Source organism: Lactuca sativa, chromosome 3 (genome assembly GCF_002870075.4).
Source record: "Lactuca sativa cultivar Salinas chromosome 3, Lsat_Salinas_v11, whole genome shotgun sequence".
NCBI lineage: Eukaryota > Viridiplantae > Streptophyta > Magnoliopsida > Asterales > Asteraceae > Lactuca > Lactuca sativa.
The window spans coordinates 35741170-35768583 of record NC_056625.2 but is presented as its reverse complement, the minus strand read 5'-3'; the positions used below and the strand labels follow the sequence as shown (position 1 = coordinate 35768583).

At 34.1% G+C, this 27414-nt stretch overlaps 2 protein-coding genes and 1 long non-coding RNA gene across 6 annotated transcripts; 1 reads left to right on the top strand and 2 right to left on the bottom strand.

The window, feature by feature from the left end:
- The first annotated feature begins 18676 nt into the window (after nt 1-18676).
- Nucleotides 18677-23718, top strand: LOC111917195 (histidine kinase 5). 4 transcript variants are annotated; one of them, XM_023912858.3, is made up of 13 exons: nt 18677-18788; nt 19369-20552; nt 20630-20686; nt 20793-21020; nt 21132-21225; nt 21327-21533; nt 21639-21769; nt 21845-21894; nt 21960-22189; nt 22280-22383; nt 22471-23148; nt 23239-23415; nt 23498-23718. In XM_023912858.3, exons 2-13 carry the CDS (start codon nt 19839-19841, stop codon nt 23618-23620), a joined length of 2793 nt encoding a protein of 930 aa, XP_023768626.1. In that variant the 5' UTR covers nt 18677-18788; nt 19369-19838; the 3' UTR covers nt 23621-23718. The 4 variants fall into 4 exon arrangements, with proteins under 4 accessions (XP_023768626.1, XP_042755981.1, XP_023768625.1 ...); XM_042900047.2 differs by having other exon boundaries at nt 18679-19266; XM_023912857.3 differs by having other exon boundaries at nt 18679-19634; nt 19720-20552.
- Nucleotides 21535-22018, bottom strand: LOC128132589 (uncharacterized). Its single transcript, XR_008230722.1, has 2 exons — nt 21883-22018; nt 21535-21797 (listed from the first exon to the last, which is right to left on the bottom strand). It is a non-coding gene; the product is annotated as an uncharacterized LOC128132589 (long non-coding RNA).
- Nucleotides 23719-24283: 565 nt separating the features above from the next.
- Nucleotides 24284-26919, bottom strand: LOC111917196 (protein KAKU4). Its single transcript, XM_023912860.2, has 8 exons — nt 26521-26919; nt 26009-26070; nt 25794-25870; nt 25626-25714; nt 25427-25542; nt 25164-25340; nt 24916-25084; nt 24284-24853 (listed from the first exon to the last, which is right to left on the bottom strand). Exons 1-8 carry the CDS (start codon nt 26807-26809, stop codon nt 24576-24578), a joined length of 1257 nt encoding a protein of 418 aa, XP_023768628.1. The 5' UTR covers nt 26810-26919; the 3' UTR covers nt 24284-24575.
- Nucleotides 26920-27414: the final 495 nt, after the last annotated feature.

Genomic DNA, 27414 nt, shown 5'->3' with positions numbered 1-27414 from the left:
AGTCAATCATACTTCGTTCCAATATCGAATCTTAGAATCATACTCCAAGATTGCAAATTAAGTGACAAGTCTTAAGTAGGTTTATAACACTTAACAAATGTGGAATTTGGAAAACTTTTCTTATTCTTGCACATTTGAAATTGGTAAGTTTTGATGTCTTGGATAAGACAAAGACCAACTAGAACCAATTATGTGAAGTGTTTTGTCTTGATAAGAACTACACTAACTCTTGAATATTTGTTTTGTCTAGGAAAGTTTCATGACAAGAGAATCATATATTTCAAGAGGCCAGTGGGAGTTTTAATGATCTTGAAAAAGGTTTCAAGAACAAATCAAGAATAAACCTTATCAATCATCACTAGCACACGACTTGAGGTTTACAACCTATCGTGTTGACATTTTTTTTGTTTTTGTGCCATTCCAGTTGAGTTAATTATGTATGTGATTTCTATGAGTTCTCAATTGAATGCATAAAGACAAAGTACCTTGATCGATGGAAAATACATTGATATGTAAGTATAAGTTGCTAAACTACTTGGAAGACATGGTGGGCACTCGTGTTGCCATAAGGCAAGAAATCACGATTAAAAAAGTTCGGTCTGTATGAGTTTGGATTTGTCGCAAACTTTGTTTTTGGCAAATTCACATGGATGGGAACACATACATTTTAAAATCTAAGTGTCATGAGGTTTCCCTCCTTCATGAAAATGATTGTGAGGAAATGCTTTCACTAAGAGAGATTTTAAGAAGATAGCAATTGTGAAAATTGTATTCTCAAATTCGATTATGGTTACGACATCCCTTTCCATAGTTCGAATTGTGAGATTTGGCAATTAGTCTAACATTTGGGACTCATTGATATAAGCTCTGAATTGTTTAGACACACATATGAGCTATCAAAGGCAAAGGTGTATATGTTTAAAAGCTTAGATAAAGGCTTATCAAAGCATCTGGTATTAGAAATATGAACTTCAGAAATTCAATAGGCATTGTTTTTCTGGAAGTTCAGATGTTTTCTGAATACATGTCAAAGCTAGTGGGAGCATAAGTGTTATGCTTATATGATAATAATTATCATGATAGTGGGAGCATAAGTTTTATGCTTGTATTATTATTATGGAAAGTATTGCAAGTTAGCAATATTAATTATAGAAAAACAAAGATTCAATTTGCAAAGTTGCATGGGTTGAAAAGTTGTTTTTGCTATAATTAAGGGAGAGAATGTTATACTTCGTTTCAAAATCTAAAGCTTAGATTGAGAAATTTCAATAAATTTAGTCAAAGGATACATAGTGTGTTCTTAAATTTCGATTATTATTACGGCATCCCTCTTCATAGTTCGAATTATGAGAACGTGACACATAAAATATTATGGCAGAAGATTGATAAAGTATCATATCTTTATGTAAGACATTATGCATCGTGTCCCATACGCTTCGGGTATAGGATCGATTGCAAATGCTATAATATTTGACCATTCTAAAATTTTCCAAATGTATAACGCATTAAGAGGGAAAAAGGACTAGAATCGGTTTTGACTAAAATAATGAACAATTATCAAAGGACGATCCAAAGTTCGTTGAGGATTGGTCGCTTGTGAGTAGTTGGAAGTATGGTATTGGATGGACCATATCGACATTATTATGAATAGATAAGATTCTATTGAGAATGAGTTGTCATATAATAAATATGGAAATGTTTCCATATTGGGAGTTGGATATTGAGAGTCTATGTCTAGATTAGAAAATTTTATGCAAGAAGGATGTTCAAAGGAATGTACTTTGAATGTGAGACTTCACGTCTATGAAATTGTCTTGTAACAATTTCCAATAGAGTACTTTGTAATTTCATTGGCCAAGTCTTGGTGACTTTTGTGGTATGACTTTGCGAAAGGATCGTTGCATAAAATGTTAGAGTCTAGCATATTCTAGTAGTGGCAAGAACCTTGTGTTCTAACACTAATGATAAGGATTGGGAATTGTGAAATGAGCATCATTGAAAAAGTTTTCAGTTGATCTATTTCACAAAGTAAGAACCATAGGAAACATAGTGTGCATGCTTTGTGCATGGGACAACTATTGTTGTAATTTGAGTAATAAGTTGATTTTCTGAAACAGTAAACGATGAATAATGAGTAATCAATATGGTGTTTAAACAAAAGTGTTTTATTTACTCCCACAAGTTTGGGGCCATATAGGATAAAGTAATATTGTTGTGTTTTAGTTTGCATGTTTTGACTTCCAGAATAACTGGGTTATTCGAACCCCCACAGTCGATCATATGTTGGAAGTAGGTATGAAGGAAGACTGTCATGAAGAGTCTGTAGATTGTCTGAAGAGTTTAGACATAGCACAAGTTTGTTGCAGATTTCATGAGTGCTTTAATAAGATTAGAGTGTTGGATTAAACCCATGCTCACAAGAATCACTTCATGGATTTTATCACGAGTTATTGTGAGTCGATAATATTGTATATTCTTTAAACCGAGACGTGTGAGTTGTTATTTTCTGGTCGGTTGCACATTGATGATAAGTAAACGCACCACTAACTTGGTGTTATAAAACTTATTGTTGTGTGTGATTCGATCAGTGTATGCAAGCAAGCATATGAGTCAAAGTTTATCCATTCCTTTTACCCAAAGTGGGATAAAAGCAATATATGTGGGCCCCTCGATGATTTAGTGATGACACCTAAGTGCTTGGCCAAGCCGGGACTAAGTTGATGTGTTTAATTGTAATCTGTTGTCAGTCGTCATAAATCGGAAGTCGGGAAACAGTTTAGAGAGAATGATTAAAATTCATGTCTTATGTCTACACGATATCTTGAGAATGGAGGAATATATGATCCATTATCTAAAGGATACGCGTATCTGATAAGATCAGAGTTGATAGCGGTTTTTGAAAGCTACGATTGTTGATCAGGTTCTGAAGTTATACAAAATAGTTATTAGACTTATCCAAGTGGGAAACTATTGGATTAGTGTCTAATTCCATAACTATTTTGGTATGTACTTGACTCGATTATGAGCATGATCCTGTTGGGTTGCCTTCACCATAACAATATGTATGATGAATTAAGGAGAGAAAGGTTTAATTATGATTTATTAATATATTATAAGAATAATATATTAAAGGAGAAATCATAATGTTTAATTAATATTAGTCAAGAATTAATTAAGAATTAATTTTGTGGCTAAAAGAGATTAATTAAACTTAAAGGACTTATTGTGTAATTATAAGATAATTACATAGATGGGCTTATGGATTCCATAGACGGTGGAGTGGACGAATTCTATGGGGGAAACCCATTAGAAGTCGTCCAAGGCTTCTAAAGAAGGAGTCCATGGGCTGCTTAGGGCTTAAGCAGTCAAATTAGGGTTTCCTTGTCAGATAAGCCTAATTGCCTAAGTATATAAGGAGCCCTTAGGCACCAAAAACGTGGCTAACACTTGGATTAGAGTCTCCAGCCGTTTTTGGTGCCTCCCATCTCTTCTCTTCTTCATCTTGTTGCTTAGTGGTGTTTGTGACTACATTAGAGGTGCAACACTTGAGGCACTAAGCTTTCTAAAGCTAAGGATTGATTGTTATTGCTATATAACAATCAAAGGTCAGATCTAAACCCTATTTTATGTTAATATGATTAATTGTATGCTAGATCTAGGGTTTATAGATTTGGATATTCAATTGCATGTTCATTAGACAAACTAGATCCAAAAGCTATTAGGGTTTGCATGTACACCATAAGAATGATGTATTGCTCTGATGTGTGTAAAACCAACTAGTTTTAATCCTACTAACTTAGACACAAAATAAACACACGAAAGGCAGTGTACTTATCGATTAGTAATATAGTTCAAGAAAGTAGGGTATCGAACACAGGGAACGGTAAACAATTAAAATAAATGCTAATATTATCTAAATAAAACAAATAACAAAAAGGGGGTTTTCTTTAGTTTTACAAGACTAGAAACTTAATTAGAATAACCAACACACAAATTAACTAACTAGCAACTAAAACAATTAATTACCAACTAAATTCAATAGTAAAGAGGACTTCTGTTTAGGTACGACTCATTTGTTCCCATGGATGATTTTAATGTATCGGATTAATTCTTCATTGGCTACCGATTAAGATAATTAGGTTCACGTTCGCTATTCCTAATTCTTAGAAAACAAATTAACTCAAGCAATGGCCAGTTGTCTAAATTAACGGGTTTCTTAGATTATTGATTCGGGTTAAGTAAGACTTGTAGTGGTTAACTAAATTGGCCCTTCAGTTAACCTCTTGTCGATGTTCATCCAACAAGCTTACACATTAACTTACCTATCTTCTAGTTAATTCTAGTTTCACGTTCGTTATTCCTAGACATACAACTATGTGGTCACAATAAATCATATGAAATTAATAACTAAGAGATGTTCATACAACTTAATTACTGATTTATTAACAAAAGAATAGTTATTGTCAACACATAAGGTTCTATAACAAGCTTAACAAAACATAATTACCAATTAAAATTAATCCTACTCAAATAATCAATCCATGTTCACAAAATTGTCTACCCTAACAGAAGAATAAGTTTTTAGCTCATGATTGCAGTAAACATAAACTCAAAAATGAAATCAAAGTATGTAAACATGATTCAAATCAAAAAGTTACTAAGAATAAACCAAAATTGTCTTGATTCTCTTCACAATTGAATGTAGGGTTGATTCTTCAGTTCCTCACGACCTAGCAGCACTTCCAACCGTTTCTCAGCCTCCTAGGGTTTCTCTCTATCCTCTGATATCGATCTGAAAGTCCCTTTATATAGATTTTCACAAAACAGAGGCTACTCGGCGAGTCCGTCACTTAAAACCCTTGCACGGCAAGTCAGCGCGTCCAGAATCGCGAAAGTTCGATACAACTCGCCGAGTAATCGACCCTACTCGCCGAGTACGTTTCGAATCAGCATTTTCTCAAAACATGAAAGTCGTCCGAAATTGTGTCTACTTTTTATAGCATTTTGAATCTCGTCAATCGGAGTTACGGTTCATGAGATATGGCCAAAACACTGACGAGAGGTCAAGCTGTCCACCAACATCCTTCTTTCTTCAAAATCCAAGATCCAAGCTTCCAATCGCTAGTTCCGTTTCATTTTCCACCCGAGCATGTAATTGTTGCTGAAAATGAAATATTTAAGCTAATTAAACACCTTTGGTTCATTATTTGAGATAAAATTAACATAAAGTATTAAGATCATGCATGAATTTTATAACTAAATATACTCATATCATGCTCAAAACCCATCAGTTGGGCCTCTATTCTGGCTCATGGTGTAGGACAGGGGTAAAATGGTCATTTTACCCCTAGTTTGGGTTATGGATCATGGTTTGGATTTCAGTTGCTGATTGGATGTTGTTTTGGTAACGCTTAGTTTAGGAAGTCATCAAGTCAGCAACTAGGGTTCTTGCAGTGAGCTTCAGCATTCGAGGTGAGTCTCCTCACCATATCCATGGGTTGAAGGCATCAATTTCGGCCCATTATGTGTTATGTAGTATGCTAGTTGTCTTTGTGATATGTGGTATGTTAGTTGTCTCTTACTTTCATGGGAGACCCCCGAGGGTGCCCGGGGAAATTGGATATCATACCATGGGTGGAGCCCATAGCCTTCCAGGCTAATACCATGTGAGGGTTCCCATGTCAGTTCATTGAGACCATGTAGGGTTCCCATGGCACCGGCATAAGACTGTGGAGGGTTTCCATGACATCCTTATATATTTGTAGGCATGATTTATGTGGACTTTTGTAGTTTCATGTGTGGTATGTTTTGAGGAACTCATTAAGCTTTACGCTTATGGTTTTCAGTTTTGTTTCAGGTACTCCAGTTTTCTAAACGAAGAGTTCGGGGCGATCACAGCGCATACACCCGTGTTTTCCGCGATATGTGATCTTTGGGAATGAACTCTGATAATTGTTTAATTTAAAATGCTTTTCATTGTTAGGATAAGTTTTATTAGTGTTTTGACTATAATAAAAATGAAATTTTTACCCTGGATTTTTGGGATGTTACAGCAAGCGATTTTATCGTTTATTTTTTTATGGTTAAACCTTTTCCTTCATTAAAATAAGAATTATGCCACTGACAATCGTAGTCCATCTGAAGAAGCATTTTTTTAAATTAGACATAAATTAAGAACGATGAACACTTATTTGCTTCTTTCCATTCAATTTGCAATATAATTCCATCATAAAAATGATTGTAATGGAGTATATCGATATATTAGGCAATAGTGGAGTGCAAGGCCAATTTCGTCAATTTGACACAATTTTGATTTTTTTTTTTTGTAAACAGGGGAACAATGGAACTTAACCATATCTAGATAATAGCTTATAGTGGCTTTAACTTTTTCAATATGTATCGCCAGATCTACAAGCACAATACAGGTACATACATTTATTTGTTTTGGAATTGCATGTTTTTTTAATTAGAAGTTTTATGTATTTTCATTCTTTTTGAAATTAGATCTTTAATCCAGTCTTGGTTGTTTGTATATATGTCATGAACCATGACAAATATAAGGCTCCAAAAATGAGTTATCTTTATGATTGTTGTTCAACTTTAATCTGCGCCCAAAATTGAAATTTCAGCTATGATGCCTTAACGAAGAATTGTTGATAAATCTTGGTTCGATATTTTTGGAAGCCAGATATTCTTTCATTTTTCTATTTTGCATCAATTAAGTCACCACCACCATCATATCATCATCTTCCTCCATTAATTGGAGCTTCGAATCCATTAAGTTCAAACATCACAAGATGATGCAGATTAGGTTTGGTATTTCTGTTTTACTTTAATAATCATTTATCGTACACCTTTTATGGTTTTGGGTAATTCTTTTTCTTTGTTTTGACTCACTTTTGTTAATAATCATTTATCGTACACCTCCTGGTGATATGCAACCCAAATGGACCATGCTACTCTCGGGTCAAGTACATACCAGTTATAGTTATGGGATTAGACACATAACCCAACAGTCTCCCACTTGGATAAGTCTTAAAACTATTATTGCAAGTACAACACCAAAATCCCGACTAGTAATCGTAGCTCTTAAAAGTCGTTGTCGAACTCTGACCTAGTCAATGACGCGTCCATTAGATAAGAGATCATATATTCCTCCATTCTAGATATCATATGGACTGAGACATGGATTATAATCATTCTCTCTGTCCATCTATTGTTTCCCAATTTCTGATTTATGACGAACGACTAATTGAACAAATCAAATCAGTCCAGGCTTGGCCAAGCACTTAGATTTGTCATCACTAAATCATCGAGGAGCCCACCTATATCGCTTTTATCCACATGGGGTAAAAGGAATGTATAAACTTCGACCCAAATGCTTGCTTGTACCTACTCATCAAATTACACACAACAATATGTTTTATAACACCAAGTTACTGGTGTGTTTACATATGTCAATGTGCAACCGAATCGCAACTACAACTCACATGCTCCGTTTCAAGAATATAAGATATTATCGTCTCACAATCATCGTGATAAAATCCATGAAGTGATTCAGATGAGCGTGGGTTGAATCCAATACCCGAATCTTATTCCAGGAGTACTCATGAACACTACAACTATGTCTAAAACACCTAGACAAACTACATACCCATTCATGACAATATTGCCTCAATACCTACTTCCAAAGTATGATCAACTGTGGATGGTTTGAATAACCTAGTTATTCGGGAGGTCAAAACATGCAAAGTGGAACACAAGAATAATACTAATCCTATATGGCCCCAAAACTTTGAGTGTCATATTGATTACTCATTATTCATTGTATAATGTTTCATATAATCAACTTAATACTTGAGTTAAAACAATAGTTGTCCCATGCTCCAAACATGCACACTATGTTTATCTATGATCCTTACTTTGTGAAATAAATCAATTGACAACATTTCAATGATGCTCATTTCACAATTCCAAATCCTTACTGTAATTATAAGAATATCAAATTCTGACCATTTACTTTAATTTGTTAGATTCTAAACTTATATGCAATGATCCTCTTGTAATGACTATGCACAAAAGTCACAGAGACTTGGCAACAGACATTAAAAAGTATTCCAATTGAGAGCAATTCCATGGAAATGAAGTCTCAAATTCAAAGTACATTCCTTTGAACATCCTTCTTGCATTAAGTTTCCTAATCTTACATAGATTTAAAGAAAAACTTCCACTTATGGAAACATTTCCATGTTCCTATTTTGACTATCACTTCTGAACAAGAGTTACCTCATCTCAGAGCGTGTCAATATAGTCCGTCCATTTTTATACTTCCAACTACAAGTGACCAATCATTGGCGAACCTTAAATTGTCCTTAACAGTTGTTTAATTACTTTAGTCATATCCGCTTCTATTCCTTTTTCCCTCTTAATGCCCTAGGCATTTGGAAAATTTAGAACGGATAAATATTATAGCACATGTAATCGATTTTATACCTGAATCATATTGGACACGATTCATAAAGACATGATACTTGATCAGTCTTTTGCTACAATATTTTTATTTTCCATGTTCTCATAATTCGAATTATGAAGATGGATGCCTTAATCATAATCAAATTTTGAGAACGCAATTAACATTTCCATATATAGAATTTCCTTATGTTGAACCATTCCAACATAACATTCATATATATTTGACTAAATTTGATTAAAATCTCAATCTAAGCTTTTAGATTTTGAAACGAAGTATAATTTCCTCTCCCTTAATTATAGCAAAACAACTTTTCAAACCTTGCAACTTTGCGATTTAATACCTTTTTGTTTTTCTATAATTAACATTGCGAACTTGCAACATTTTCCATAATAAATATGCTCCCAGTAGCATAATAATTATTATCTTAGTAGCATAACACTTTTGCTTCTACTAGCTTTGACTTGTATTCAAAAATCAACTGGACTTCTAGACATCAATACTTACTGACTATCTTACCAAAGTTTCTGATACGAGATGCTTCGATAAGACTTTATCTAGGCTTCTCAAAATCATACACCTTTCCTTAGATGTCTCACATGTGTGTCTTCACAATTTTAGAACTTACAACAATAAGTCTCAAATGTTTAGAACCTTTTCCATTTCTCACAATTCAAATTATGAAGAGGGATGCCGAAATCATAACTGAATTGGAGAATGCAAATATCACAATTCAATCTCCTTAAAATCTACTTAGTGAAAGCGTTTCCTCACAATCATTTTCATGAATTTAAGAGAAACCTTATGACACTTAGATTTTATGGTGTATGTGTTCCTATCCATGTGAATCTGACATAACCATAATCACAAGACAAGGTTAGCGACAAATCCAAACTCACTTGGATTGAACTTGTTTAATCTTAATTTCTTGCCACCTGGCAGCACAAGGGCCTACCATTGCTTCCAAGTTGTTGCCTTATGCAAACAATTGAGAACCCATAGAACTCACATGCATAGTCAACTTTAACTGAAATGAGCACAAAAACAAGAATATGTCAACACGATAGGTTACATACCTCAAGTCATGTGCTAGTGATAAATAATAGGTTTATTCTTGATTAGTTCTTGAAACTTGTCAAGATCTTTTAAGAATCTCACTGACCTCTTGACATATGATACTTCTCTTGTCAAGAACCATTCATTGACAAACAAATATTCAAGAGTTAGTGCAGATTCTTATCAAGACAAACACTTCACATAGTTGGTCTTAGTTGGTCTTTGTCTCATCCAAAACATCACAACTTACCAATTTCAAATGTACAATAGTAAGAAACATGTTACTCTACATTTGATGAGTGTAATAAACCTTCTTAATTTAATGTCACTCTAGGCACAATCTTGGAGTATGACTCTAAGACTTGCTGTTGGAACGAAATATGACTCATCTTCTTGATTTAACCATTTCAACAATTCACGATTCCTCTTCTTAGCCATACAAATGCCCTAAGATGTCCTTATAGGATCAATTGTGATGTGGTTTTCATAATCATTAAGATGATCATAAAACACAATACTCAAGTACTCTCCCATCTTTTCAGATTGGAGAAACTTTTATCTTTCTGCCTAATTTAATTCTCCTCATTCGTTCTGCCATACATTGAACCTTTCCCAATGATTCAGGATTATACTTAAACCTGTAAGCATAACCATATTTACTAAACTTTAGTAAATCATGACGAATGGTCTTATCATTCTTTGTGGTGGACCTGACCAGCACATAACCAAGTGTACCTGATCCCCTAGTCCTTTATTTGACTCACATATACATGTGAACAAGGAATTAGTCTTAATTTCTGAAAGATGAAAATTCTCATTCATCATACAAAACAAGTTGCATGATTCCAAGTTTCTATCCAATTGAAACTTGGGTGATGAGAATCTTACCTTATTTGGCAAATTTTGACACTTCCACAGATGATAGAATCAAATCCAATTTTCCAATATTGCTAGAAACATACAAACATCAATTTTTTATAAATGTCATTGTAAGGAGATATAAGATAAGATAAAATCAACAAAAAATTTATTTATTTATAAAATGCAGAAAAATCTTTTCCTTACAACGCAATTACATATGAAAATTATGTTAGTAATAATTTCTAAGCAATCTATCATAACTCTTAAGCAGCAGCTCAAAAATTCGATCATCGAACCATGCGATTGAAATCCATCTTCGCGACCAGATTCAACATGCTCTTCCTTTAAGCTTCCTTCCTTTTGCATGATCCTACAAAACATAAAAATGCAATCTTGTCACATCATGTATTAAGAATCAACAATTAGGAACTTAATAGAGTTAGATAGTAGACTAACCTGAACCAGAACCATACAACCTGACTAAAGTTCTCAGGTAGTCAGAGCAACTTCGATTCCAATGTCCCTTTCCTTGGCAATAGAAACAAACAGTCTCATTGGGAATGGCATATGGAATAATCTCAGATTTGGCCTTTCCCTTATGATCAAAACTTTTGATCATGGACAATTCCTTTTCTTTAGGAGAAGGAATCATTTCGAGATATCCTTGTCATTGCCCATGTCAGATTGAGAGGTAGATCTTCCACTCAAATTTACTTGACCATTGCGCCAAATCATTGCTGATTCAGCAACAGTAAGCAAATAAGTAAGATCAATAAGGATCATGTCGTGGTCTATCACATAGTAGTCTTTAACAAACTCACTATATGACTCGGGAAGTGACTGAAGAACCCAGTCAATAGCCAACTTCCTTGGGAACACGAAACCCAACATTCTCAGCTTGTCAATGTGTGACTTCATATCCAAGACATGTGCACACACATAATTTCCATCCTTGTGTTTGCTATCCGATAGGGCTTGAGTGATCTTGAACTTTTCAAGTCTTTGAACATGTGGGTTAGGGAGAATTATTGGAGGGGTAGAGGAAGTGAAGTATGATTTCCATTTCCACTAATGCACGACAAAGCATTAATCTTTCACCTTGATCACCACGTAAGATATCATCTTCAAGAGGAAAGCTTGTTACAAAAGATTTGGGAAGACCATAGTTGTCTGAACTAGACATCTACAATGGGACAAATTCAAGTTAGTTGATTTAAGTCCTTAATATAACACCCAAATGAAATATTAAGGCTAGGACCCAACACAATATTTGACAATTCGAAAGAGGGATGCCGTAATCCAATTGCAAAAATATTTGAAGGCAGGTAAATGACGATTTACCAATTTCCACCATGAAAAACGAAATTGATTTTAGGTTTTAAATGGATTGAAATTCCTAGATCCTTTGAGATTCATTGAACTTTTTAATGGCATGTTTAAATCTCAATTGTGCCCTTCAAGTTTGTGACTGGGATGCCGAGGATCACAAACAAGGTGTGAATAACCATGCAAACTAGCTTGGTACACTTAATGTTACAACCACCTAATCAATGTGTCAGTTAACCACACACGCTCCATTGATCTATGATTAACATCAAGCTACCCTTTGCCATGCACTGTCAGTCCCAGATTAGTGTACCGGTTAACCACACACACTCCACTAATGACTTAACAAGGTGCAAAGTGCAATTTCATGGGTTAGCACCAAATTCACATTTTTCCAAAGTAACTAAGATTGGGAATTTATAAGTATTTAGTTACTTGGTATTTTCATTATACTTTTAATGAGAATTAATGTCCTATCCTACCCGTTCGGCTAACAACCCTCCACCAGTCAAAGAAGCGGTGGGTGAGAGTGGACACCCATTAAACTGTCATTTTATAGGCAGTAACCTTATACCACCCTTACAGACTGACTTAATGAATGAGGCCTACTAACATTAAGAGTGACTTGTATTATACATATATATAATTATTAAACTTATAATAATACAATGTATAAGGGTAGAATTTTAACTTTTAAAAATCTAGGGTTTGGAACTAAAGTATTCAAAAGTGAGACTTTACAAATTCCAAAACTTGAGGGTAAGTTTTGAAACTTGTGAAAACTCTTGGTTTCCATAACTTATGAGTTTAATATGGTTTTTATGAAAAACTTTTCAAGTTCCATAACTTGAGGACAAGTTATGGAAGACTTTTATAAACATTTAAGATGACTTTTAACATGAGACTCTTGAAATCCTCAAGTTATGGAGTTCATAAAAAAAACATTTATGAAAAACTTTTATTTTTCCATAACTTGAGAACAAGCTATGGAATTCATAAAAGGAATTTTAGATCAAATATTTCAATTAACACAATAATCAAATAATTTTTTCTAAGATCTAGATTAAACTCATAAGTCAAGATAATTCAGATCAACTATTTACAAGAAATTCGTCTATCATATAAACTAATACAAAATCTTGAGACTATGACAATTATCTTTTAATTGGACAAGCATGGTCATTACCTTATGAAAAAACACATTTCATGGTTCAAAAAAACAATTTGGGGTAATGATCCTAATCCAATTTCTAGCCAAAAGTCGAAAATCTGTCCACTGGAGCACCAACTCGGCGAGTACATGAACTGGACTCGTCGAGTTGGCCATTTTATGAGGGGACTCGGCGAATCACCCAGTGGACTCTGTGAGTTCACTGGTCAGAAGGCAGAAAATTCAATTTTTTCACTTTGAAAACCAATAAAACATCAAGAATAATAGAAAACAATCCTAGGCTCTGATACCACTGATGGGTTTTAGTATACTACAACATCCTATGGTGCACATACAACCCTAAATGCTTTGGATCTATGTTTTCTTTAATTATACATGCAATATTGTTTCCAAAGCATTAAGCCTACAACTAGCATGCAAATGACATAATCAACATAAAAGAGAATTATAGAATTACCTCTTTGTTGTAGCTTGTAGAACTTCTTGAGTTTGACCTTTAAGAACTAGTGCCCCAAGTGTTGCACCTCAAATGGAATCACAACACACCTTTGGACAAATGATGACTTTTGATAGAATATTCTTACACTCAAATCGGCTCATGAACTCTTAGAACATCTAGTGAACGATTTTGGATGCTAAGGGGCTTCTTATATAGTGTGGCAAGATTAGGGCTAGCACCATGTAAACCCTAATGCTCATGACTCTTCATATTACCTAGGATCCATGGGTTAAACCTCCATGTACTATCCATGGACTACCATATTGGTTTAGCCCATCCTAAATAACAATTGGCCCACACTATAAGAATCATTGATTTACCAAATCAATCCCCATATATTTAATTAGTCTCTTTTGATCACAAAATTAATTCCAAATTAATTCTTGATCAATACTAATTAAATCATATGATTTCATATCAATATATTAGAACTTATAATATATTAACAAATCATAAATAATCTCTTCTCAAAAGTCCATCCTATCAGATTGTCCTGGTGATATGCAACCCAAATGGACCATGCTACTCTCTGGTCAAGTACATACCAATTATAGTTATAGGCCTAGACACCTAATCCAACACATAAGGGCTGCGTAAATTGACTAACCTACTCAATGAGTTAGGAGGCCTCAACTCAACGAGTAGGCTGGCAGGGATGAAACCCTAATTTTCGAGGTTTGCATCCTATTTAAACACCTTAAACCTTTCATGTTGGACTCATTTCCAGCCTCCAAGTCCCAAACCCTAAATCTCAAAACCCTAATGCTATTGTGAGTGTTTGTGATGCATTCTAAGTGTTTTAGTGTTTGCATTGAAGCCATTGGAAGAAGGAAAAGCTTGATGATACAAGAAGGAGTTTGTAGATCCTAAACCCTTGCCTCATCCACGACATTTTGTTGATATAAAGCTTTAACCTTGCTTTGTAGTTGCGTATATATCCTTTTTGGGTTTATTTTGCTTAGTTGGTCCAAATATCATGATTTTTGGGATTTGGACATCCCAAATGGGTTACCACTTCAGATCCAAGGTTTTGAGGGGTTTTCATGGCATAAAGGTGCCAACTTTATGGCCATGGAGAACCTATGCAACCTTTAGACCATCATTTTGGCCTTTTGAAGCTTCTATGGCCATGAATGAGGATAAATTTTAAGACTTTATGTGATCATTTAATACCTAGAGTCTAGATCTATGACCTCATGGTCTACATTGGAGTTTTGGTTGTTTTTGGATCAAGACCTTAGCCTTTTGGAGTTAGGGTAAGAGCTTATTTCTCCGAGAGTGGGTTTTAATGGGTAAAGTTGGAAACTTTACCCTCCTAGATGTATTTTCGGCCCATATATGGAATATGGGAGTTGGACTTGAATAATAAGGGCTTAATGTATTAAGAAGGGTTGACATACTGATGAACTTGACGAGTCCATAAGGGAACTCGGCGAGTTGGTTTTGAATGTTCCCGATTCTGTTGAAATTGAAGGAACTCGACGAGTCCACAAGGGAACTTGACGAGTTGTACTGGGAAAGTCTCGATTCTGTTGAGAAGGAAGAGCTCCGCGAGTTAGAGGAAAATTTAACGAGTTGGATCGCGATATCACGATTTTGTGATTCTTGGAAACTCAGCGAGTTGAAGGGCATCTCGGAGCATTGACCTTGACTTTGACTTTGACCAATGTTGACTCGAAAAGGTTATGAGTATGAAATGGTATCTAAGGGGTTGTTTTGGTTCAAGGAGTGAGTAGAGCTGATTCCGGGCAGAGACGTTTCAGCTATCATCCGACATTTGAGGTGAGTTTCCTCATGGATTGAACGGGTCGAAGGCATCAATGCCGACCGTGTATACTATGTGTGTTGATTAGTAGCTAAGTGTGGGCAAGGCCCATATCTTAGCATTATTTGAGTTTGGATATGGAATGGACTGGTAGATTTGGTTATACTTGTTGTCTGTGTGATACTTGTATGTGTTTCCTAGTTAGCTGAGTGTGGGTGGGGCCTGTATCTCCTCGACAACTGAGTGTGGGAGGGACCCATATCTCACTAAGAGTGGGTAGGGCCAGTATTTCATAGGGCGGGGCCCGTTATCCAAGTGTAGGCGAGGCCCGTATCTCCTTGAGTGTGGGTGGGCCTGTATCTCCTAGTTGTATGTTATGTGTATGGTATGTGGTAGTTTGGGGAGACAGATAGTGTAGGTCACGAACATCACAAACACAAAACAAAAAATATCCGCAACTGAGGAATTAAGTGGGTGTTTGGGATAACTTTTAAAAAAAAAACTTATTAGCTTTTTAAAAAATTAATAAGCTAAAAAAGTGTTTGTCTATTTAAAAAACGCTTTTTAAAACAATTTTTTGGATGGAAAAAAATAAAGCTTTCACAAAGCTGGAAAATCCTAGCTTTTTAGCTTTTTAACCATTTTACATTTGAAAAATCAGTTTTTCCCATCCAAACATTTTTTAAAACCGCTTTTCCTAAAAACCATAAGGTAATAAACATTTTTCTTAAAAATCACTTTTGACATAAAAAAGCTAACCCAAACATACCCTAAGCACCAAACTAGATTTAGAGATCGAGGAATTTTTCGAGCATGTTTCTGTACTCATACGAGTACGAGTGAATTGCGAGCGATGAGCGAGGATAGAGGGTCCTTTGATTCCTTTCCATGTGAGAGACGATTCAAATTCAAATTTGAACACTAAAATGATAACGATTTAAAATTAGGCCAATTGATATATGGGTTTTGAGTTTTTGACGGTTTTGGACTTTGGTTACGGGTCCTTTTTTCAAATTTATTTTAGGAAAATAAACCAACTTTGGATTAGTAAATAATAATATATTAAAAAAATCTTAAATGTATACCCTATATATACTAAAACTACAAATATAAGCAAAAATATAAAATATTTTAATTTATTTTTTTGGATTATTCAGTTTTAATTTAAATAACCAAAACCAATTAGAAATTAAAAATGCTAATTTGGTTTATGTTCAAACCAATCCAAATATTCAAACCATACAGTTTAATCAAAATTGTTTAATTGGATAATTCATTATCCCCTAAATGCTAAATAACGCTATCACAATGTAATAATAAAAATATATAGAAATATGATAACACGATAAAAGGTGTATGAAAACATGTTATTTCTTATATATAGGTGGTGTTTATTTTTTTAAAGATAAATATTTTCGGTTTTTTCCATATTCGTGGAATAAAATGTTGATCAAAAGTCTGTTTCTAAATCTTCACTAAAAAATTGCTTGTTTTTTAAAGTTTGCGTGCTGGTTGTGGTGGAGGTAGTAGCATAAATGGCGGAAGTGAGGCAGTGGCAGTTATGGCGACAACGGCGGTGGTGGTGGCAGTGACAGTTGCAGTGGCGGCGCCGACAGTGGTGATGATGAAAAAAGAAATATGACATTAGGGTTAGAAAGCAAAAACCGAACTATAAAGCAAAACTCTCCAAAAAAAAAAAAAACAAAACAAAAAGTCGAGATCAAAAAATGGAACCAAACAAAAATCCGATGGGTTGGTTTCTACTTTTTCAAAAACCGAACTATTTAGATCGCTTTGATTTTAGGAATTAGGAAATAAAAACACAAATCTCACCGATTTCATATTTGTCTAAAATGCTTATAAATATATTTAATTTACAGAAGGTGTATATAAATCTACGTAATCCTATAGCAATTAGCACCATAACGAATTAGTTAAGGTGTTAAGCATATGAATTTGAGGTATTGTGTTTGAATCTTTTTATTCGAATCTTTTTAGCTTAGTTTACTTGATTTTAGTTCTTGTAGTTAAAATCTTTTTTCCTCTCTATTTATAAACGTATTGATTCATTTGTAAACTTCTACACTACATGAGCTTAGTTTACTTGATTTTACTTGTGGTAGTAAAAATCCGCCTTCCTCTCTGTTTATAACTATATTGATCCATTTGTAAACTTCTACACTACGTTACATCTAATCTAACATGGATTGAGGGGATATAAAATAAAAACATTTAGTTTATTCATCTATAAAATAACAATTACGACATAGAAACCTTAAGATTTGGAGTTTGATTCCATATTAATTTAGGAGACCAAATTTTCTTTTTGTAGTATATAATTTTATAGTTGCGGTTTTGGTTTATAAAATTTTATAATTGCGGTTTGGGTTTAGAAAAATCAAAACATATTGGTTAAATCTGAAAAATTACAACCATGCGATTTAAAGTGGTTTTAGTTTTGAAAACAACAAAACCGAAATATGCAGATTTAGGTTTGGTTTTAGTCAAAACTCGTATAAAACCGCATCATTCTCACCCTTGGAGCTTATAAAATATTTTCCAAAATCATAAGCTATTTTTTTATGTGGAAAAAGAAGTCAAAAGTTTTTTTTTCTTTTTGTCTTTTAAAAAATAAACATTTTTTTCCGAATATTTTTCCAACCGCATACATATACATAAAAGTCAAAAAAAAAAAAAAAAAAAAAAAAAAAAAAAAAAAAAAAAAACCATCACGGTAATCATTTTTAAGAGCATTCGCGATTGAAAAACAGTTTTACAAAATTTATTTATGTCATTATCTCAAGTATAGTAAAGTCATTAACAAAACTTATATGCGAGTCCTACCAAAATATAAAAAGCCATGTATATATATATATATATATATATTATAATTATGATTTTGAAAAGCTTATTTGAGGAAAAAACATAAACTTTTATAGTAGATGCTTTAATACATGTGATGAGCTCCTACTAGGCTATTATAAATGCTGTAATACATGTGACTCGCACAAGATTTTTTTTTATAGTCGGTAAAAACTTATTATTACGGATTCCAATGCTAAAAAATTAAGTGCCGATTGAGTAGACATGCTGATGAAGGAATAGCCCAGACAAAAAATTGCAATCTGCCCTTTTTCATAAAATCATGTTATAGAATCAGTTGTAATTATCTATAAAGTCAAAAAACGACAAAATATGTTATCAACTCAAACAAGCATAATTTTTTATTCGTTTTCATTTAGAATAAGTTAATCACATGTGACAATGTGCATATTGGCTTGGGTTGTTTTTTGTTTCATTGTTAAACGGATTTTAAAATGACAGTACAATTTAACTCGTTTAACTAAATGTGTTAGAAATTTATACACATGACATGTTTATTATTTTTACAATTCAGTATCTATAATAAACGGACTGATAGTTTTGCAAATTACAACCCGTGGACGTGTCATTTACATTTACAGCGTTTGATTTTTACTGATATGGATTGAAGTAAAATGGGGTAAAAAAGCAGTTCTTTGTTGGAGTTTAAAGTGGCTGATAATAAGGGCCAAAATAAAGGGCAGCCTCCAAGTAAGCGCGTGGATCCGAACGCGCCCTGGATATGCGTCAACCTGGGAAGGTGGCGGGGAACAGCCTGGTATGCCTTTGCCTGCCAATTTAAAAAATCCAACCTTTGGTAATCTCTTCCTGTTTATGCAATATTTTATACCTCCCCTATGTTTGGATATTGCGTTTTGATTGATGGAGTACATCCAGGAAAAGCGATAAAGAAAACCCCATTATCAATTAACAATTTCCCATCCATCTACATGCATGTTCTCCACAAAGAATTAAATTGGAACAGAGTGTAGGTGTTTTCAGTGTGTGTGTGTGTGTGTTTGTGTTTGTGTCTGTGTAAATGATGAATGAACATAATGTGTTTGTATAAATGTCTGTGAGAGATTCTCGAATAAGCAATAAAAAAACTTCTCGACAATATAAAAACCTCTCATTCAATTCAGTATTGTGTGTCATCTTATATACTATATATATAAATTGTTTTCAAATGCACATGGCCTTTTGAGCTTCTACTCTTCTCTGCTCTTCCACAATTGTTTTTCTTTCCCTCTCACATGGTTTGTCTCTCCACATTCTCTCTCTCTATGATTAATTGAATTAAGTAAACTTGTTTTTCTTTTGTTTATTCATTGACTGAGCACTTCTAAGATACTTTCCAGATCTACAGTGAAAAAAGGGGGTTACAGAGGCTGACGAGATGACATGAATCGCAAGGCCAGATGGATTTTCCCCAATCTCAACTTCTTTCGCTTTTCTGATCTAAGTGGCATCCGATAAACAAAACTTATTCGTGGAAATGATTATCGCGTTTCAATCATTCCTTCTCCAGTCGGTAAATTTTATCGGTTTCCGCCATTTTTGCAGAATTTTGACAAGTATCGATGATTCTTTTTCTTTCATTTCGAATTTGCGGATCATGTCAATGGTGAGTATCATGCTTCTCCAATTACATTTTCCCCTTCTGTTGGTAAACTTCTCTCGATCGTGATTTCATAAATTTCAATCTGCAGAAACAATCTGTTAATTGCGAATAGACTTCATTGATACTCAAAATCACAATTTCCTCAAAGAAAACAGACATCGATACTTTTTGTATTATTATTATTATTATTGTTGTTGTTGTTCTAAAATGGTGAGCGAGATGGAGGATGATCATGTTGAAGATATGGAGGTTGAAGTCCTCTCTTCAATGTGGCCTGAAGACATTGATGAAGCTGGAAAAAAGTTCAATGTAGAAAAACCAGGACTCCATGAAGATATGTTAGAGGATCTTGCCTTCATTGAAGAGCCTAGTATAGTTGACTTCAAAAGGTTAGTAGAACTCACAAGTTACAGTGAAAAAGGGTCCTCACAGTTAGCTTACCTTGTAAAAAACTGGGAATATAAACAAGAAAATGCTGTGAGACTTTTGAGGGAAGAGCTTGAAAACTTGAGCAAACAACAACATGAAGTCCAGCTTAAAAAATTAGAAATCTTTGAACAACATCGTTTTGAGGAAAGTTATGAAGGTGATAAACGTCCGGTATCTGTGCTGGATGGAGTTTATGAAATATTTCAAGATGTACCCAAGAAAAGAAATGATGTTATTGTTGAAGATAAACGGGTAGAAATAGATGCTGAATATGATACAGTTATATATTGGAAGCAAAAGGCATTGCATTTGGGAAAATTGTTGGAAGAAAGTGTTCAGAGAGAGCATATACTTTTGGAAAAGTTGGAGGAAAGCATTGAAAACCTTGAAAAACAATCATCCCCTGTTGAAGAACTGTCCCAGATCTTGAAAAGAGCTGATAATTTTTTACATTTTGTTCTTCAAAATGCACCCGTTGTTATTGGCCATCAGGTAATTTGATTTCACTCAAGCTCTTTTTATTTTGTTCCTCTTTTTGCCCTTTTTACATTATGATTGTAATATCTCAGGACAACGAGTTGCGATATCGCTTCATTTATAATCATTTTCCAAGTTTACGAGAAGAGGTAATATGATGATCATCAAATTTATTAATTCAAAGTTATTATTTGTTGTAAGTTAATAGATTTTTGAACCATGTCTTTTGTTTTTTTTCCCTAATACTATGCACAGGATATAATCGGGAAAACAGATGTAGAAATATTCAAAGGTGGCGGTGTAAAGGAATCCCAAGACTTCAAAAGAGAAGTTCTTGAAAAAGGATTACCAGGAAAAAGAGAAATAACTTTTGAGACCGAATTATTTGGTGCCAAAACATTTTTAATATATGTTGAACCTGTTTTCAGCAAAGATGGAGAGAAAATTGGTGTAAATTACATGGGCATGGAAATCACTGATCAGGTACTTTCTTTCATTTGTTTATTATAGCATCTTCTTATTACAACATTTTACTTATAAAAATCTACCCAATTCAGTTTTATAGTTTGATATATTTTTTTTATCATGTGACAGGTAAAAAAGAGAGAAAAGATGGCAAAACTTCGGGAGGAAATAGCCGTGCAGAAGGCTAAAGAGACAGAACTTAATAAAACTATTCATATTACAGGTTGGTAAGCTTTCTTTCTCTTAAACCTTATAAATTTTATTTTATTTTTTTATATATAAAAATGGTTTATCGAACATTTTGCCTAAATCAATTTCTTTTAGAGGAAACAATGAGAGCAAAACAAATGTTGGCAACCATGTCGCATGAGATAAGATCTCCATTATCCGGGGTCGTTAGCATGGCAGAGATTTTATCAACTACAAAACTCGATAAGGATCAGAAACAACTCTTGGGTGTTATGTTATCTTCTGGTGATTTAGTTCTTCAACTTATAAATGACATTCTTGACCTTTCCAAAGTCGAGTCAGGTTATTTTTCATCCCTTTATAATTGGTATATATATTTTTTAATAGACTGAAGTTCAAACCCCATTTTTATACTGTGTAGCATTTAAAAGTTAAGATTATTTTCAGGAGTTATGAAGCTGGAGGCTACAAAATTCAGGCCTAGAGAAGTAATCAAGCATGTTCTTCAAACTGCAGCTGCATCGTTGAAAAAGATGTTGATTTTGGAAGGACACGTAGCAGATGATGTCCCATTGGAGGTTTAATCTCTAATACTGATACAATTTGCTACAAAAAAGAAAACATTTATGTTAACATTTGTTAAAAAATTTCAGATTATTGGTGATGTTCTACGGATTCGACAGATTCTCACCAACTTGATCAGGTATTTCTAACACAGGTCAAAATGCACCATACACTCCAAGTTCTAAACACATTGATTTTGTGCAGCAATGCTATCAAGTTCACTCACCAAGGGAAGGTTGAGATAAATCTATACGTAATAGCAGATCCATATCCTGAAGGCCAACAAGAACCGAAGAATATAAACACAGATGACTCATCGATTCCAACAAAAAGCGATCTCCTGTTAAACGGACATGAGGAGAATGAACCTCAATCGCATGAAACAGTAGTCTGGATACGCTGTGATATTAAAGATACAGGAATAGGAATACCAGGTACCTTTCCTTTAAAATTTCTAATTTCTCATTTTCGTAGCTTTAGTAATCATGTTAACTATAATATTTTATTCATCGATCTGATGTCAGAAACTGCATTGCCCAATTTATTCAAAAAATACATGCAAGCTGGAGCAGATACGGCTAGGAAATACGGTGGGACTGGATTAGGTTTAGCTATCTGCAAACAATTGGTAATGATTCTAGATTGGATTCGGAATCGGAATCTGAATGTGAGAAAACGAAATTGGTTTTGACCTAAAATCCGTGATTTATCGCAGGTTGAGCTGATGGGAGGGCATCTGACTGTATCGAGTAAAGAACATTGTGGATCTACATTTACTTTCATTTTACCTCATAAACTTTCACATCCATGTGATGGTTCAGATGATACTGATGAGTTCGGCGACATGGCCGATAACGACGAGTCTGAAGATGAAGACATCACTTGTGGCTTTTTCCAATTCAAGCCACACACGTTAGGCTCCGTGTTCTCTTCTAAAGACAGAATCAGTGTGCTTCCGGAGAATTTGTATTCCATTCCTTCGAGTAAAGTTGCTCTCAAAGAGATTAATTCCATGGATGACGATTCCTCTTGTTTTGATACCTCATCGGAACCTGAAAGTTGTTCGAAATGTAACTCAGAGAATGAAAATACGGCCTCCATAGTCGTTGCTTCATGTTCGCCTTCTTCAAAAACAGATTTATGTGACACATGGGAGGCAAGAAAGGATTCAAATAGAAGCTCAGAGTGTAGTAGTAGTGTTGGTAACCAGGAAGACGTTGGCAATGGCAGGTCAACAAGAAAACCTAAAATTCTTCTTGTGGAAGATCATATGGTGAATGTGATGGTGGCAAGGAGGATGATGAGACAGTTGAATCAAGACATGGATGTTGTGAATAATGGAGCTGAAGCTGTTCGTGCTGTTCAGAATTGCCCTTATGATCTCATTCTTATGGTATTGTTACTACTATATATCTTCATATCAATCAAATTAATTTTATAAAAAAAAAAAAAAAAAAATCATGATCGCTAAATGAATGTGCAGGATGTATGCATGCCTGTAATGGATGGGCTTGAAGCTACGAGACTGATTCGTTCATATGAAAAAACCGGGAATTGGGATGAAGCAAGGAAGGCTGGAGTGGAACCAGAACCACATGATCATGATCATGATTCTCCTTTTCACAACCAAATATCCAGAAAGAGAATTCCCATCGTTGCAGTAAGTACCAAGAAATGTCTAAAATGCCCTTGAGTTTTACTATATGACTAACGAAAAGTTTTATTAATTGTTGACTGAGTAGATGACAGCAAACGCAATGTCGGAAAGTGGAGAAGAGTGTTTTGAGAATGGTATGGATTCATTCATTACAAAGCCTGTTACACTTCAGAACTTAAAACAATGTCTTGAACAGTATGTGGAGTGATAAAAAATCAGCGTTGTAAATAGATGATAAATGTGTATGTGTATAGAAATGTGAATGTGAGTTAGGAAAGTTTTGTAATCAATGTTTGGTCTTTTTCTCGTCCTCTTAGCTCTTGCTTTATAAGAGTTAGTTGTCTAAACAGTTTTTTATTTCTTTAGAGGAGCGTCATTAGGTACCTCGTAGGTTAGCAAAATAAGTACGTAGGGGACGAGCTGAATACCGTTCAGCTAAATATTATTATAGTTTTGTTTTGTGAGCAATAATTAATTAGCTGTGAATGGCTTAGACATTTTTTATTTTTACATAATCCAAGGTTTTGTAAATTATTTTGTGTTTCTATTCAACATGCATGTTAGTGGTTCAGAAAATGTGGTGTGCCATCCAGATCAAGTTTTCAATAACTTTACCTTTTAACCATTAAGTTTACGAATAACGTCTACTTTGCTATTTCTTTTCTCTTTATTAAAGTGTATGTTTGATATTAAATGATTAATAGTAAATCATTTATTTTCTAACAAAGTAATTGATTTATTAATCAATCTCTTAAATGCTTTTTGATGATTACAGATAGTACATAGAGAATCTTCTGAATTCAAATCCATCAATAACTTTTCATCTATTTTTAAAAATGTAATACATCCCTAATATGCAGGCAACTATAACTACCAAAAACAAAACTGAAAGTTGCATAAAAAATAAAAAAAGTTACAATACATGAAATCAGCTAGTACGCCTACAAGGCTACAATACGATTTGTTTTCAATTACAAATGGTCAGACAGTCTGTGAAACACTAAATTAGTCAAGTCAGTTATACATAACTGATAACAATGACATAATAATAGATAATACAGGAGCTTAACAACAAGAGAGTCTATATCTACTCTACCTTACAAATAAATGAACACAAACTTTGTCTTTTCCTCATCAACTGACCTGACTACATTCAGATTGAGTCACTTGGCTCTTCCTCTTCCTCTCCCTCTTCCTCTACCTCTACCTCTAGTCAGCATTCGGTTTTCAGCCATTCCATCTGCCTTTTCTTTTGCAACCAAACTTTCGTCTTCACCATTAAAGATGTCCTGAGAATTATTAACTGGTACTTCCACTGATTCTGTCGATAAAAAACAATTATTTTCCACCTCATCATTTTCATTATCATTCTCCACTCCATTCCCCTCTTCATTCTCCATTCCATTCCCTTCACTAACACCCCTCATTTCTTTCTTATTGCCTAAACAACAAAAGATTAAATTAGTATCTTTTTTTTTTCAAATAATCTGAAAGCAACCATACCTTCAGCAGTCAGGTCCACAATTTCATTCGGCTTGTCATTATCCAAGGAATGTTGTAGATGATGTTTCATGGAAGAATGATGGCTGTTTAGCAAATCTTCACTTGCCTTTGATCGCACTTTGCGTATTTCATCCTCAATGTTCCATGATCCACCAGAAAGATAATCCCTCTGTACAATTTATTTTAAAAAAAAAAAAATTAGATAACTTAACAATTTACAAATATGATTAAAGAATATTCTATATCACCTTTGTTGATTGGAAAGAAATTCCAGCATCAGAAGAATAGGGTGTTCTTTCCTTGAACAGATCTGTCAATGGAGATGGACTTAATGAATTATCACGTCTTAAAGGAGATGCCCATGCTGGACGAGTTCTCATATATGATTTTGCCACTTCAACTGGCGACCCTTCTTCTTCAGTAGCCTGGATATGAACAAAAAGTATAAAATATATTCACATATATATATACATATATTTAAAGAATATGCATGTGAGGGATTAAGATTAACCTGTGGTGTCATAATATACTTAAGAGCATAAAGTCCATTGTCCAAATCTGACTTTTTACCAGATCTAACTTTACTCTCTGCAACCCACTTTCTTGCTTCTATGATAGCTTGGGTCTCTGGTTAAAAATAACTATTTGTTCATAATCATATCAAAGAAATTTAGTAGATATGAAAATGTTTCAGATGCTTCAGGATTTACCATTGTTACTCCTGCTATGAAGTATGCTTGGTCCTGCATAATCTACAACTCGCGAATTGATAATCTCTATTAACTTATCACACTCTTCCCTGTAGAAATTATGAAATTATCTGTGAGCATAAAGCTTATATGAAGTAATACCAAAAAAAAAAATTGAGCAAAACATACCTTGAATATCGTTCAATCATAAGTAGCTGCTCAACTAAATGCAAAATTTCCCCCTTCTGAGATGAACTATCCTTTTGCTGATGTAACAAATAGAGTTAAAATATTTGTGATGCAAATTTCAGTTATAAAGTTCATAATAAGTGGTTTACTTTACACTCTGAAGTGATATCACTGCATATGGAACAGATGATGAGAATAAAGAAGAGAACAGATACCTGATTCTGATTCAACTCCATTGCCCCATCAGAAGGGTTTGCATCATCTCGAGAATCATCTTCTGCAAAAGATAACAATATCAAATTCATAAATTACCCAGATTTTCAAGTTTATTGAAATAGTGTTACTTAAATTTCTTCCGTACTAACATTGTGTTTCCTTATTCCTCTTCACAAAATGAACTTTGATAAAACTTTCTCCAACAAATGTGTGATGTGTTCTCAAATTCTATAACAATCACTAGCGCAAATAAGGCTGGTTATATGATAGATACGCATACTAAAAGAATAACATGCATTTATAACTAAATCTGATGAATAACATTCCCTCCATACCATAACGACAGTTTTTCAAAATTCAGAAAGATTCAAGGGAAAAATACTGTGAGTTGTGATTCGAGGACATTGGGTTGTTTCGCGCTAAACAAAACTCCTAATTTGGAACAATTATACTATGAAAAACACAATTAATTAAAACACATTAAAAGAAACCCCAAAATAAGATTATCTACCTGATTCGGAATCACTGTCCGAAGAAGAGGAGGAGGAAGCCGCGGCCCAAGTCTTGGGGTTCCAAAACGAAGATAAAATTTTGCTAGCACCACCAGCAACAAACTTAGCCGGAAAAACAAGTCCACCGAGCCAACTAGGGCTTTCTGATTGCAGAAGTGGAGGCTCAGGCTGAGGCGGAGTTGGGCGGTCGTATGGGGTCTTCCTAGCAGCAATTCTCCTCGCTTTCAAGATTTTTCCGCCGGATCTGCCGGCTGGAACATCTGCGGGTGCCTGAGAACCGGGAGCCATGGTGTTGAGATTCGTGATGGGCGAAGAGAAACGGTGTTTGTGTTCAGTGACTCAGTGTGTTTTCCGAATCGACGGAAAAAGAGCGAGTCAAAAGCACTTAAGTAATGAGTATGCAATAACCTTTTATTTTGTTTTGATTTCTCAATAAATATAAGGGTACCTTTCTTCCAAACATTCGATAACTATTTAGCTTATTTAATACTAGTATATAATTGTTCTTTTCTCGAAAGAGTATTTAATATATATATAAATAAACTAGGTGAAAGAAAAATAAATATGAAATTCATTTGAGAAGTTTAACTTTATGTGAAAAATTAAAAAAATATTGAATTATTAAAATAAAATATTTTTTTTTCTCTTTTATATTTAAACAAATAATTTAGATAAATAAACAAAGAAAACTAATAAGGCTTTAATTTAAAAATTAGAAGTAAAGTCAATTAATGAAATTTATATCACATGTGGAAAAACTTTAATTTAAAATAACCACAAAATGACATGTGGTCAAATCAATGAGAATGTGACATGTGTTAAAAAAAATTTCATTTATTAGAGTAGATGTTACCAAAGTGTAAAAGTAAAACCGTACTAAAGATGTCATGTAT